Below are 15,780 nucleotides of genomic sequence, written 5' to 3' on the forward strand. Positions count from 1 at the left end.
ATTTTCAAATATAGGATGAATTTCACAACTTTTTAGCACTAGTACCTTTAACAGGAGGAGCCTCAGCAATTCACTGGAGAACCCATTTGTGGACCTTAGCTCATACTGATGATCACTGAACAAGAGATTTATCTCTTTGAAGTCAGTGGGACTCTTCTCATTTGCTCCAACCCCTCAGACAGAGACAAACACCTACAAGAACTCTATCAAGCATTCTCACAACTACAGTACCCACCTGCTGAAGTGAAGAAACAGATTGACAGACCCAGAAGAGTACCCAGAGGTCACCTACTACAGGACAGGCCCAACAAAGAAAGTAACAGAACGCCACTAGCCGTCACCTTCAGCCTCCAACTAAAACCTCTCCAGCGCATCATCAAGAATCTACAGCCTATCCTGAAGGAGGATCCCTCACTCTCACAGATCTTGGGAGATAGGCCAGTCCTTGCTTACAGACAGCCCCCCAACCTGAAGCAAATACTCATCAGCAACCACACACCACACAACAGAACCACTAACCCAGGAACCTATCCTTACAACAAAGCCCATTGCCTACTCTGTCCACATATCTATTCAAGGGACACCATCATAGGACCTAATCACATCAGCCACACTATCAGAGGCTTATTCACCTGCACATCTACCAATGTGATACATGCCATCATGTGCCAGCAATGCCCCTCTGCCATGTACATTGGCCAAACTGGACAGTTTCTACGTAAAAGAATAAATGGACACAAATCAGATGTCAAGGATTATAACATTCAAAAACCAGTCAGAGAACACTTCAAACCTCCCTGGACACTCAATTACAGACCTAAAAGTCGCCATTATTCGACAAAAAAACTTCAAAAACAGACTCCAACGAGAAACTGCAGAACTGGAATTAATTTCAAACTGGACATCATTAAATTAGGCTTGAATAAAGACTGGGAGTGAATGAGTCATTATGCAAACGAAAAACTATTTCCCCGCGCTAATTTTCCCCCTACTGTTTCCAACACCTGTTTGTCAACTGTTTGAAATGGGCCATCCTGATTATCACTACAAAAGTTTTTTTTCTTCTGCTGATAATAGCCCACCTTACTCGATTACTCTCGTTAGAGTTGGTATGGTAACCCGCATTTTTTCATGTTCTCTGTATATATATATATATCTTCCTACTGTATTTTCCACTGCATGCATCTGATGAAGTGGGCTTTAGCCCACGAAAGCTTATGCTCAAATAAATTTGTTAGTCTCTAAGGTGCCACAAGTACTCCTCGTTCTTTTTGCTGATACAGACTAACACGGCTACCACTCTGAAACTTCTCAAAAGAGTGCTCACCATCATGAATAAAGGTTCCACAATCAAGCCAGAAGACTACTATGCTGGAATATGGAAAACATTTTGATGTTCACTTTTTGGCAGGTAAATGTTATGGGATAAGTCAGGAAACTTAGTGTAAATATTTATTTCAAGTTTGTTAAGATATATTTTGGCCAAGCCAATGACACAGCATGATTCCACTTAGATTATTAATACACTCATGACAGAAACTGTGCTTTTGCTTACCTGGCTGTAGTTGAGCTTGTTCTGTCTTGCCAATGTAATCTCGGGTGTGTCAGGCATCATGTGGATTTGAGACTTGTCTTTATCCCAGGCTTCAGTGTATAAACGCTGCAAATGAAATAACAAATGTTAAACCAACAGCAATAAACAAGATAGTGATCAACATATGAAGACCTCATAAAACATAATAAAGTATTTTAATAACATTACTTCAAGTAACGCCTAAAAATCATATAATGTCTACATTTACACTAACCTCTTTCCAGGTCAAGATTCTAAAAGGGCTTCAATTTCAAAAACATGTGTCTAAGTTGCAAGATTTCCACTGGAAAAGACTCCTGCTCTTGCTTATTTTGCACTCCCTCTGGGCATAGGGACTAATGAAAATATCAGTAAAGTCAATTGAAAGACTCACACTGACATTAATGGGCTTTGAATCAGGTCCACAAAGTGTAGGCAAGCACTGAGGCCCTGAATACTATGACAAATTATTTTAATGTATGGACATTTTCAGAGACAACTAGTTCCCAGCTATTTTACAAATTGCTACATGTGTCTGGAATTATAGCTAATTGATCATTATAGCCTGGGTCAAATACATATTTGGTAATGTAATTTGGGTCTAATACATATAATTACAAATGTAATTTGTTATCTTTAACGGTTTGCAGCACTAGTACCTTTCTCAGAAAGCTAGGACTCACCTTATTCATTGCTTCTGCATTATGCTTGGCCAAGACCATTTCCAAAGAATCCGTTACACTAGTAAATTTTAATTTGTCTGGTGGCTGACGATATATATTGTCACTAAGGATCTGTCCAGCTTTCTTGGCTTTTTCAACATCCAGGGAACCAACTGGGACCCAACCGATGCCTCTCAACCATTGAAGATCTGACTTGTAACAATTCTATTAACCGTAAATACAAAGGTAACTATTTAGTTAACGTATTCAACTAAACATCCCAGTACATCTCATGCAGGGACTGTGCAAGCCCTGTGCACTGAAAAGAACCCCTCCTCCCTCTCTGCACTGGCTCTTAGCCAGCCAGCTACGATCCTTCCCCTCACCTTAGACGTATATTGTCTCCCCATCTTCCTCGGGTATCCTCCATCCTACCATGTGTCAGGAAAAGGCTGAGCGAAAATATGGGCTTTTCACTTGGAGTCTTGCATCAATAAGGCCATGAATTTCAGAGTTGAGGGACTTCCACTAAGAACACCCTGACTCAGACATCCAAATTTACAGCTGTGAGCTCAGATGCCTTAGGTGAGCTGGAAGGACGAAACCTTCCCACAAGTTTCATTAAGAAGCCGCTCCATAGATACTACTGTGGGCATGGCTCACTTTGATTCCCCCCTCAAGTGGGTTTAAGATCCAATCATTCAGCATAATTCATACACCCACTGGCAGTGACCCCGACTTTATACAGCCACAGAGAAAATAATCATGGAACAGCACTTTGTGATGGGACCAGGTGTGGCGTTCCCTTTCAGAGCTTCTCTTTAGCCTGTCTCACTGCACAATAGAACTATTGAACCACCATTCCAGAGGTTTCAGGTCCTCTACACCCACCAAAAGGGAACGATATAATGCTGAAAGCATAATTTACTATGCAACTGTGATCACTGATACATAAGGCTCCGTGTTTGTCACAGAGGTCATGGATTCTGTGACTTTCCGTGACCTCTGTGACTTCTGCAGCAGCCCCGTGAGCCGCCTGAGCAGCTCGGGCAGTCCCCGGGTCAGTTGCACTGGCTGCTGCTGGGCCAGTCGCAGGGCCCTCCAGCAGCAGGAGTTTGGGGGGGAGGGGCTCAGGGCTTGGGGCCGCTGCTTACCTTGGGGCAGGTGGAGTCTTCTCCCTCAGCTCCCCTAGCTCCACAGGCTGCCTCTGCCGGCAGCCAGGCACTGCCCCCGCAGCTCCCATTGGTCATGGTTCCCAGCCAATGGGAGCTGCAGAACCGGAGTTTTGGGTGGAGCAGAAGCAGCATGTGGAGCTCTAAGGAGCTGGGGCTGTCGTTTCCCAGGAGCTGGGTAAGGAACCTGTCCAAGCCCCACCCCCCACAATCCCCCCCGCCAGACTGCGACTCCCCCCACCCCTCAGCACCTGTGCCCCCCTCCCCAGCACCCCCGGGCTGCAACTCACTCCCTGAGCACTTGCAGCCCCCTCCCCAGCATCCGCGGTGCTTCCCCAGGCTGCAACCCCTCTCCAGTAACTGCAGTGCCCGCCCAGGGCCACGACTACCCCCAAGCACCCATGCCCCCTCCCCAGCACCCACAGCAGTTCCCCAGGCTGCGCCCCCCTCCCCAGCACCTGTGGCGTCCCCAGAGTCTCCCTCCCCCAGTTTTAGTCAGGGATATTTTAGTAAAAGTCATGGACAGGTCATGGGCAGTAAACAAAAATTCATGGTCCCTGACCTGTCCCTGACTTTTACTAAAAATACCTGTGACTAAAACGTAGCCTTACTCATATACCTGGGAACTCTCATATTCAGTACTCACATCACTCTGTAGCTCATAGGCCTTTCTAGCATGGATGACATCATTCTGGTCTGGCAGACATGTCCACTGGTGAAGAGGATGTCTATAATCAACGTCACTGACCAGTTCCTGACATTTCTTGGCCAGCACGACTCCCAGCATATCCACTGGGCTATTATACTTGGTCTTCCATTTCTCAAAATCTTTCTTGTACTCCCTGTCACTCTGGATCTTGGCTACATGCATAGACCACATCATCTTGGGATCATCCTGGATGGTGCGGGCTCCCACATGATGGCCTAGCTGCTTGCGATATCCTTCTTTGTATTTGTACTGTAGGCAAAAAAATGAAGTTCAACAAATTTCAGGTTTCTTGTTAAGAAAATATCCCATAGGAATTTTCCGGCGTCTTCATGGTTAGTGGAGAGTTTGGACGCTTTTATGTGAACATGTGTCACTTCATAAAGTATTATTTCTGAGTGCTAAACCACTCATATGACACCTAGAACTTAGGAAAAAGCTTAGACACAGGAGTCCCTTAAATATGTAAGTAATATTGTTACTATGCCAGGACCCCGTACACCGTTTGCCTGAAACCCAATACATTCACTTTCAACATACTACAATATAAGATTATCTTAACAGGCTCTGAGAGGAATAAGTTCTCCCTGTGACCGTGGATAGCGATTGTTCGTGGTCACAGCTATCTCAAAAGTCTCAACTAGCATTTAGCCTAAAATGCAGACCAAAGTGGTTAACTCCATTGTATGAAATCTGCTCATTAACGAGGCCAAACACATTTGTTTTCAAATGCCAGTTTCAATTGAATGAGTATGTTACCAGGAAAAGATCAGCGAGGCAGTGCTGGTAGATAACACCTAAACAGAAAGATTAATTCACCTAAAAATATTTACTAGCAGTTATTATTAAATAAGAGACATTAGTTAGAATTAAAACTGGACAGGATAACTTCATTTGTCACACCCCTCAAACCAGCAAACAGAGATCCTCAAATAGACAACAGACACTGGGAATGTAATCCTGCCACAGATAAAGTAAGGACAGGCCTACAGGAACTATACAGAAGATTTTATTCCAGGCGTACTCCTATTTATTTTTCAGAAAGAGCTTTGCCTGATTGTGTTGATGGAGCACGCCTTTAACTGCTCACTATGAACTTGAGACCTTTGAAAGTGTGAGGAGAAGGGTCTGAGTTTACTTACCTCACTTGCAATATCTCGGGAGGCTTTAGCTGCCCTGATTGGAATGGCATCTACCCGTAGGTCATAGCCTTTCTTCTTGTCCTCTTCCATTGCAAGTCTGTACAGTTTCTAAAAAAATAAAAAATATTCATTACATTTCAGAAATAATGCATATCCCTTTCATCTAAGTTGTCTTACAAGCTGCCCTTTAATTTTTAAGCAAGGCATCACCTACCTCACTGTAATTCAATTTGTTCTGCTGTGCCAGTAAAATAGCAGGGGTATCTGGCATCACGTGGATGCTAGTTTTATCTTTATTCCAAGCATCTGTATATGAGCGCTGAAAAGCAAAGAGCAAATATAATAGGAGTTGGAATCATGAAGACCGCAGTCATTGAAATGGTAAGATATAATTATGGCTGAATAAAGCATGATCCAGATCAGCAATCCTAAGAGTTTCATGGAGGCTGGAACAAAAGTAACTAAAACTTAAACAACAGAAATTCTCTTGTTCGCACTGACCTGGAGACCCACTGCAAATTACAGGATTTTACTCATTAATTAATAAAGGTCAGCTACTGATACTCTCATTCATGATGAGTAGTACCTTGCTACACAAGACCACACAATGATTTCAGTAGGATTTTTGAGTGACGTACCATTTGACAGGTGAAATTCTGGCTCTACTCTAGTCAGTTGGAATGTTGCTTCAGAGGGGCAAAGATATAGCCCCGCATGATTAATCTAGTTTGAGTCAGAGCAAATACAGCAAGTCTTGCACATCACCGAATGCAATTTTTCCATTATCTTTGTCAATGAAGGTTCAGCTTCAACTATTTAATACTTCATAATTTGCTGGCAAATAATGGATTTGATATTTTGGAGGTATAATCAAGTCTTACTAATATGGCAATTCACTATAACCTCTGCCATTAGATCAGAGGGATTAGAGGTAAAGGGTGTGGATACTATGTTTTGTGAAGATCAAGAAATGCTAATTAGCAAAGAGATATACAATCACGAGATGTTTTGGGGCAACAATTCCCATGAGATATATATGAATATCTTTCTTAGGTATAACTGGCCAGTTTTCTGCACAATCATGATAAATACTTGAAAAAGAAACAGCCTAGCTCTTTACACTGAGAAATTATTTTATAACTTAAAAAAAATCTAAAAACATACAACCAAACTCTTGGTAAAATCTTTTTCATGTTTCTGAGTATAAACATAAGCAATTATTAAATATATATTTTAAAATATACTTGAGCTATGTGCTAGACACTCAAAATACAAAACAAAAGTAATGCAAACTTCTTTATTTTCCTTAAAAACCAAAACATTAGCATCAAGAAAAATTATATCATTTTAATTCTAGTTGCAAATAAATAGAAAACTCACGTGGTTCATAATTTCAGAATTGTGCTTTGCCAGAACCATTGGTAGAGAATCAAGCAGGCTATTAAATTTGATCGTGTCTGGGTGTTGCCGATAGGTATGGTCACTCAGGATGGTGGCTGCTCTCTTATTCTTCTCATCCTCCAAAGAACCAGCTGGGGACCAGCCAATGCCTTTCAACCACTGAAGATCTGACTTATATACAATCTGAAATTAAAGAGGAAGACAAGAAAGTTTATTATTTTAGTTAGACAACATGAACATTTTTTCTCCAATGCAAAGCAGCACCAATTAAAGAGATTCTCACTGTTTAATCAATATCATATGATGACAGAGGTCGTTACCTCACAGCCCTCTGACAGGACTAGTTCAACACTGACAGATTCTGAATTCTGCCTACACTGCTTTCTTTTTTCTTGAGACATTTATTTATGTGTCAACATGAGACAAAATAATTTCAAAGGAGGTTTGCAGAGTCATGTAAGAGATTTAGGAACACAAACTTCAATGGTCGTTGCAGTCCTAAATGCCTTAGATGATTTTGATAATCTCCCCCTTTGTTTGTAAGTATACATCCCTTTGATCCTTGCATGAAAGGGACCTGAACTATTACCACCATGCAGGCACAAAGAGGCAACTCTAGAGAACATATATACAAGTCAGACACTGCACACAGGCAAGTCGCTACTCCACAAAAATCTTGCTCCACCTATTGGAAGTTCTGTTCCAGTCAGGGTGGAGATTAATCTAAAACTGGCATGGAGACAACCCAGTCACTCAAGGTAAATTTTGGTAATTACAGCCATTGCTTTTCCTCTCTCAGATATCAGAGATAAGAAGGACCTCAAGCTCTGGACATGTCACTTATATAAACAAAACAGTATATTTACAAACATGAAACTCAGATGCTTTTACCCTCTCCCTCCTCTACTGAGAGTTCAAATCCACTGCAGAAAATCTAACTCCAAAGTTCACAAGAGGGGATCAGTACTTAGGATGCAAAAGGAAGGCTACATGCTGCAAACTGTGAACTAATTAAACTGTGGAATGATTCACTTCCATTGGCAGCATTCTGAAAATACCCACCTATCCCGTGTGCTCCAGCAAAGGTCCTTGCAGGAAAAAGGGTTCGGAAATGGAGACCTTTAAATACATTTTTTACATCGGATGAAAAAACATAATTAATAAAATGCTTCACTTTTCACAAAGCTGATAAAAGTAGGACTTACATCACTCTGAAGATCATATGTTTTCCTGGCATGTACAACATCGTTCTGGTCTGGCAGACATGTCCACTGGTGCAGAGGATGTCTATAATCAACTTCACTAACCAGTTCCTGACACTTCTTGGCAAGTACAATTCCCAGCATATCTATGGGAGTATTATACTTGGTCTTCCATTTCTCAAAATCTTTCTTGTATTCCCTGTCACTCTGGATCTTGGCTACATGCATAGACCACACCATCTTTGGATCATCCTGGATATTGCGGGCTCCCACATGGTGGCCTAGCTGTTTGCGATACTCTGCTTTGTATTTGTACTGTAGGTTAAAAAAAAAGTCCAATTAGTTTCAGGGGGATTTGTTAAGAAAACAACCTATAATCCTATAGCAACTCCCTGGAGGACTTCTTCATGAGACAGTGGAGGCTTTTATGTGAAGAAGTGTTCTGTTCATAGACTGTGGAGTCTGAGTGTTAAAGCACTCGTAGGGCTCTCCGCATAAAAAGAGGTTTAGACACAAGAGTTTCTTAAACATGTAAGTAATAAGATGTCTTTGTGCCTAGGTCTGGTGGCCTATATGCCACTGGAATGTTTCAAGAGGAAAACTACAGCTTCCTCTGCCTGAGACATTGTAGCCAAGCTATTTCTTATTCCTTGGTCTGGCTCCCCTGAGGTCAGAACTCAGTTTCTCTCTATGAAGGGCCCATCAGTTATTTCCTCAGCTAACAGTCTCCACCTGATTATAACGGTCTTAAACACAAAGCGCTTTAAGGGCAATTTTTCAGAAACAGTAAGAAAATCATTAAATATAACAGATAAAATAAAAATATGCCTAGCAAATGTAATAGAAAACATTGTTAAACTGATACTAATTTGGTTACTAAGAATCAAAAGAGAAAATAGACCTTCAACATATTACAATATTAACTTAGTTTAACAGTCTCCAAGAAAAAAAGTTTTCCCTATGACTGAGGATAAGCCACTGGATTATGGTCATAAACCTCTGATATTTTCTACTAGCATTTGACCTAAATTCCAGTCCAAGAGGATATATGCCTTTGCATGAAGTCTAATAATTAACAAGGCCAAACACATTTGTTTTCCAATACCAATTTCAATTAAGTGGGTATGTTACTGGGAAAGGACTGACAGGCAGCACGGGTAGGTTACACTGCAAGAAAAAGATTTATTTAGCTAAAACCATTGAGTAGCAATTATAAAATAAGAGATATTAGTTAGAATTAAAAGTGGACAAGATGACTTCATTTGTCACACACCTCAAACCATCAAACCCAGATCCTCAAGTAGACAACACATGCTGGGAGAGGAACCTCACCACAGGTAAAGTAAGGACAGACCTACAGGAACTGTAGGGAAGTTTTTATTCCAGTTGCACTCCTCTTTATTGTTTGGAAAGTGTGTTACTGGATACATGATTGTGTTCATGAAGCATGCCCTTAACTGCTCACTAAAATGTTGAGACCTCTGAAACGGAGAGGAGAAGGGTCCAAGTTTACTTACCTCACTTGCAATATCTCGGGAGGCTTTAGCTGCCCTGATTGGAATGGCATCTACCCGTAGGTCATAGCCTTTCTTCTTGTCCTCTTCCATTGCAAGTCTGTACAGTTTCTAAAAAAATAAAAAATATTCATTACATTTCAGAAATAATGCACTTTCTTTTCATCTAAATATTCTCACATGCTGCCTTTTAATTTTTAAGCAAGGCATCACCTACCTCACTGTAATTCAATTTGTTCTGCTGCGCCAGTAAAATAGCAGGGGTATCTGGCATCACGTGGATGCTAGTTTTATCTTTATTCCAAGCTTCTGTATATGAGCGCTGAAAAGCAAACAACACATATAATAAGATGTTCAAAATCATGAAGACCTAAGTCATTAATAGGGTAAGATATAATTCTGACTGAATAAGCGTGATCAAGATCAGAAATCCTAAGAATTTCAGGCAGTCCAGAACAACTGTAACTAAAACTAAAATAACAACAGAAGTTTTCTCTGCACTGACCTCAAGACCCATGGCAAATTACTGAATTTTACTAATTAACAAATAACGGTCACGGAGACCTTCACTTATATTGAGTGGTACCTTGTTCCACAAGTCCACTCAGTGATTTTAGTGAGATTTTTGAGTGATATTCTACTTGACATCATTGAAATCAATAAGAATTTTGCCATTGACTTCAATGAGACAAGATTCCCAGGATGATTGATCTAGTTTAAATCACAGTAAATAAAGCAAGCATTGCACATTACCAAATGCATTTTTCCATTTGACAATGAGAGTTCAGCTTTGATTATTTAATACTTCATAATTTACTGACTAATAACCTGTTAGGTATTTTGGAAATATAATTAAGTCTTTTTAATATGGCAAGTCACTATAAACTGTCATTAGATCTGAGAGACTGGAGCTCTGGTTTGTGAAGATAAAGAAATACAAATTAGCAAAGTTCTATTGAATTTTGAAACTTACTGCGTAACAATTCACCTGACATTTATATAAATATGTCTGCTAGGTATAACTGGCCAGTTGTCTGCACAATCATGATAAATATATATATAGTTGCACCCCCACTTGAAAACAAAATATACAGTTTAGCTCTTTACATTAATTATTTTGCAACAACATAAAACAACATGTAAATACATAAAGCCAATCTCTCATTAAACCACTTTTCCACGTTTCTGATCTTAAACAGAGGCAACTATTAAATATATTTTAAAAATATACTTTAGCTATGTGCTAGAAACTCAAAATACAAAGTAAAAGTACTCAGTTATAATGGTAATAAATCCCTGACATTCCATGAAAAGACTGTAGTCTTGAAATGCAAACGTCTTTATTTTCCTTTAAAAAAAACCTTTAGCATCCAGAAAAACTGTACTGTTTTAATTCTAATTGCAAATTTACAAAACTCACCTGATCCATAATTTCAGAATTGTGCTTTGCCAGAACCATTGGTAGAGAATCAAGCAGGCTAGTAAATTTGATCGTGTCTGGGTGTTGCCGATAGGTATGGTCACTCAGGATCTGGGTTGCTCTCTTATTCTTCTCGTCATCCAGAGAGCCAGCTGGGGACCAGCCAATGCCTCTCATCCACTGAAGATCTGATTTATATAAAAGCTGAAGTAACAGACGAAGACAAGACAGTTCACTATTTTATTTAGACAACATGAATATTTTTTCTTCAAAGAAAAGCAGCACCACTTGAAGAGAGTCTCAATGTTTAATCAATATCTAATGATGACAGAGGTATTCACCTTGTAGTCTTCTGATATGGCTAGTTCTACAATGATGGACTCTGAAACCCCAGTTGGATTCTGCCTACTTCAGTTTCTCTACAAAAATCTTACTTCACCCCCTGGAAGTTCTGTTTCAGTAAGGGTGGAGATTCATCTATTTTGCATTTTGAGAATTAACAGCCATTTCTTTTCTTCCACCAAATGTCACAGATGAAGAGGCACTTCCTACCCCCTCAAGCTGTGGACATGTCACTTAAACAGCCAAAACAGTAAATATTAAAAATATTAAATAGTAAAATATAGTAAATATTAAATAGTTCTAATATTTAATATCCTTCAATCTGGCAGTGAAAAGATCTATAGAAAGATTTGCAGGATCCCAGGGGAGAGACATCTTCTTCCTCTTCTGAGCCTGAAAAAGGCAACACAGGGTACGGGGAGCTGTTCCCACAGATGTTCTCAGTGGTCTAGCTATGGAAGACACACAAGGGTCAGTAGAAGCTATAGGTTAGAGTGGTCAAAAAGCTGATGCTGGCATAAATAGTGTGTGTGTCATTGGTTCCAAATGCATCAGCAGAACTGACTCCATCATCAGTTCTGGTTGCATTGTCAGTGCTGGTTGCATCATTAATTCCAGGCGAGATGTCAGTGCCAGGTACATCAGCGAAGTCGACTGTGTAGTCGGTGTCAGATGTATAGTCATTATCAGTTGAGGAGATACTGAAACTATCTGAAATAGAGGAGAGTCAGGCAGAGAAAAAAAAAGAAGGTCCCTTGCTGCTAGGAAAGCCTGAGGCGTAGAAGGCATCTCAGTTGATTATATGAGTGCCAATGGTGCCAGAGGATCCAGTGGAGCTGAAACACACTGAGAAGGACCCAGCATGGGTGAATTCACCAGTCTTCACAGCCCCATTGAGCTGAAGGCAACAGTGCTACCTCTGACATGATCAATAAGCACTTTGATTTGTGAGGCTTCAAACCAGTACCACAGGACCTACCAGATGACTGTCTGGGAGAAGACCAAGAGTTAGAGTATGAATGTTTAGAATGCTTCAATCCACACAGAGAAGGGGAAGTAAGATGTTTGCTCCCAGACTTACGTCTGCAGTCAGAAGAAGCTGAAGGAACTCTCCAAGTTGATCCAGGGTGCCCTTGGTCACCACTGGGACTCTGCTCATGCAAAGGTCGCATCATTAAGGCAACAGTCTCTCTGCTTCTTAGTGCAGAGAGAAAAGGAGGTACAAAGAGGACATTTGTCCCTCACACATCACTCACCCACACAAATCAGACAACTCTTATACCTATCTGTGACAGGAATAACAGTGCTGCACGTGGCACATTTGTTTAAAATCTGGGCTTTTTTTTTCCACAGTAAATCCTCCAGGTACTAATAAAACTGTAGCTAAAATAACTACACTATTTTATACTATACTGCACTGTACGCTATAATTATAAAAACTATATATAGAAAAGTATTTGAAAGCTGACTGACGGAAGCTAAAGTTACAGGGAGATCCAACTCCCACCATAGGTGGTGAGAAGGAATCGAAAAGGAGGCGGTAAACACACCCCTTGTATGCCCTCATCTGAAAGCACAAAGAGAACAAGGGCTCATGCAACGCCTAGTGATACTGCTGGCAAAAGTCTCCAACTCGAGTGCACTACATTGGAATATATATGTGCACTGTCACCTGAAGGAGAATAAGATGATTGGTGGACATCCTGTGCCTCCATGAATTTTTTTCTAAATGAAACATCCAACAAGCTATCACTTAAATTCCTCTGTGGAATACACCTGAGAGTCTAGAAGCACATCCAACACAAACACTCCTTTTTGCTTGAGGCTTTTCCAGTGGTGAAGTAGACAGTCTATCATCAGTAGAGGTGTTGAGGAAACCCAAGGCTAATACAGTTCTCAAGAGGAAGCAGACACAAGGATGCTTCTGCATGCTGTGTGCACCAATATGGCTTTTGGGTACCTTGGTGTCAAAGGAACCATAGTAATTAGGTCACCTGATACAGATGTTTTGGTTCTTGCTGTTCAGTACATTCCAAAAATGGAACAAATACATAACATGTGGCTTGAAAGAGGCTCCATTACCAGCACAACTGACAAGTGTCGCTTCATATATGTTCATGCAATCTGTGACACACTCGTTCCTGACTTCCGCAACGAACTACCTGCTACACTTGTATGAAGAGTCTGGGACTCTCTGTCACTGCCATTTGGTATTGGGAAACATCCATGTTCAGCGTTGTCAAAACAAAGGGACCTTACTGTTTCAGAGATCTTACCAGATTGAGACAGAATGATGAACAAGCCGCAATTTCTGCAGCAAGCAAGTTGTTAGCCGTGTGGTATGAGAAAGAAAAGGACACCCACAGAGAACTGATCTGTTTGCGCCTCAGTCTAGCCATCAAAAAGGATAAGTCACTGAGCAGACTTCCACCATGGGAGGAAAGTTTTGAAGAGCATGTCAATCTCAGATTTGGATGCCTTTGCATATAGGTAAACCAGATACTGGATCACCATTGCAACATGGATGGAAAAAATGAGGCTGATCAACTACTTCCTATATTGTTCAAGGATCCAGTGGCATCTGAGCTTCTAGAAGACCTTATTTGTGCACATGCCAATAGTGTTCACTGAATACTCAACGGTCTCTGTAATCAGAATAAAATTCCCTGCACAGAACTGTGTCCATGCCAAGGCAGTGGAACTATGGTAACCCACACGCTCTCAACAGAGATCATACTACTGAACAAGAGGATAATAATGATGTTGAGTGGGAATGTCTCTAGCGCTACTACATTTCAATTACACCTGTAAAAAATTATTGTTACATTTTGTTTTACCATTTAGGTTGTTGCTGTGATGATTTGAAGTCACAAAGAAATCCAATTTTCTTGAAATAATAACAGAAAAAAATGCAAATATTTCAAAATATTTCATTTTAACATGTTGATGGTGTCACTGTTTATCCCAGTTTCTATGGTAACAACACCACTTAACAATGCCACATCATTCCTCACCTTAAAGTAAACATAAAAGTATTTCAAATGATGTATGATGTGCATGGGGTAGAGATGATAACTTAAGTCAACCAAGTTGGTGGTGTCTGCCACATACCTAATATTACAGTGTAGGCAGAGAGGCCCGGTCAGGAGAGACTGAGATGCAGATTTCCGTCCAAGGGAGGTGACGGCTGGGAGCCGAAAGCCTAAAGTGGCTGCCCCCTTGCTGGACTATGGAGGGTAGGGTGACCAGACGTCCCGATACAATCGGGACTGTCCTGATATTTAGTTGTTTGTCCCACACCCCGCCCGATGTACAGTTGGGATGCCATTTGTCCCAATATATTGCTTCGGCGGCACTCCAGATTTTTTTTTTTTTGCTTGGGACGGCAAAAAACCTAGAGCTGGCCCTGGTGTGGGGGCGGGGTGAGCCTGTGGCTGCCCCCCGATGTGTCCCGATATTTTGTTCTTGTCATCTGGTCACCCTAATGGAGGGGGAAAACACGTGCAATTGGCCTGAAACTGTGACAACCCACCAATCTATTATGCAGCAGCAAAGGTCCTTGCAGGATAAAAGAGTCCAGAAATACAGCCCTTAAATATGTTATGTGACATGGCAGCAAAGACATATTTAATAAAACACTTCAGTTTTCACAAAGCTGGTAAAAACAGGACTTACATCACTCTGAAGATCGTAAGATTTCCTGGCATGTACAATATCATTCTTGTCTGGCAGACATGTCCACTGGTGCAGAGGATGTCTATAATCAACTTCACTAACAAGTTCCTGACATTTCTTGGCCAGCACAATTCCTAACATATCCACAGGAGTATTGTACTTCGTCTTCCATTTCTCAAAATCTTTCTTGTATTCCCTGTCACTCTGGATCTTGGCTACATGCATAGACCACACCATCTTCGGATCATCCTGGATGTTGCGGGCTCCCACATGGTGGCCCAGCTGTTTGCGATACCCTGCTTTGTATTTGTACTGTAGGGAAAAAAAAACAAAAAACGTTCAATCAGTTTCAGGGGGATTTTTAAAGAAAATATCCTATACTCCTGTAGCAATTCCCTGGAGGACTTTATCATCATCTGTGAAAGAGTCGCCAATCAAAATCCCTGGCAGGCTGTGGCACCAGGATGGAATACAGACTAGCTGCTAGGCTCCTTACCCTCCAGAGGAGGTAGGAGGTCCCGCCACTTGGTGTCATGGTGGGACTCGATGGTCAGGAAATTAAGGGGGTGGAGCATGAGCAGATATAGCTGTTTCCTAGGCCCAGTTGGGAAACGGACCAATGGCACGTCACACAGCTAGCTTGGAGGGTGTGGAGAGGGCGGCCGGGGGCCTAGCAGGGCAGGGGCCCTATGGTGAAGTCCGGAGGGTGAGAGGAGGGCAAGGAGTACCCTACCGCAGGACTCACTCGAGGAAAGCCTGACAGGAGGGCAATAAGGCTGCCCTCACCTCTTGGAGAGTGCACCAGGGGACACGCAGGGTGGAGAGCCCCATGCACCGGCCAAGCGCCAGGGGATCCACTCAGTCCCCCAGATGTAGTCCAGGAGGCAACTGCCAGAACCAACCTCCAGTATACCAAGGGGGACTCTGCCACCTGCACACTGAGCTGCGGGTTGTCTATCGGGGTTCCATGA

General features: G+C 41.5%; 1 protein-coding gene across 1 annotated transcript in view; it reads right to left on the reverse strand.

Annotated features, from left to right (window-relative positions):
• The window catches only part of NEB (nebulin), a 194,957-nt gene that overhangs the window by 98,042 nt on the left and 81,135 nt on the right, over window positions 1-15,780 (reverse strand). The window contains exons 56-66 of the mRNA XM_077830379.1: window positions 14,810-15,121; window positions 10,793-10,996; window positions 9,590-9,694; window positions 9,376-9,483; window positions 7,862-8,173; window positions 6,636-6,839; window positions 5,470-5,574; window positions 5,256-5,363; window positions 4,054-4,365; window positions 2,257-2,460; window positions 1,556-1,660 (exon numbers count right to left, since the gene is read on the reverse strand). Of these exons, the coding sequence (XP_077686505.1) occupies window positions 1,556-1,660; window positions 2,257-2,460; window positions 4,054-4,365; window positions 5,256-5,363; window positions 5,470-5,574; window positions 6,636-6,839; window positions 7,862-8,173; window positions 9,376-9,483; window positions 9,590-9,694; window positions 10,793-10,996; window positions 14,810-15,121 (2,079 nt within the window). The remainder of the gene's footprint in view (window positions 1-1,555; window positions 1,661-2,256; window positions 2,461-4,053; window positions 4,366-5,255; window positions 5,364-5,469; window positions 5,575-6,635; window positions 6,840-7,861; window positions 8,174-9,375; window positions 9,484-9,589; window positions 9,695-10,792; window positions 10,997-14,809; window positions 15,122-15,780) is intronic.

The sequence above is a fragment of the Eretmochelys imbricata genome, chromosome 11 (assembly GCF_965152235.1).
Source record: "Eretmochelys imbricata isolate rEreImb1 chromosome 11, rEreImb1.hap1, whole genome shotgun sequence".
Lineage (NCBI taxonomy): Eukaryota > Metazoa > Chordata > Testudines > Cheloniidae > Eretmochelys > Eretmochelys imbricata.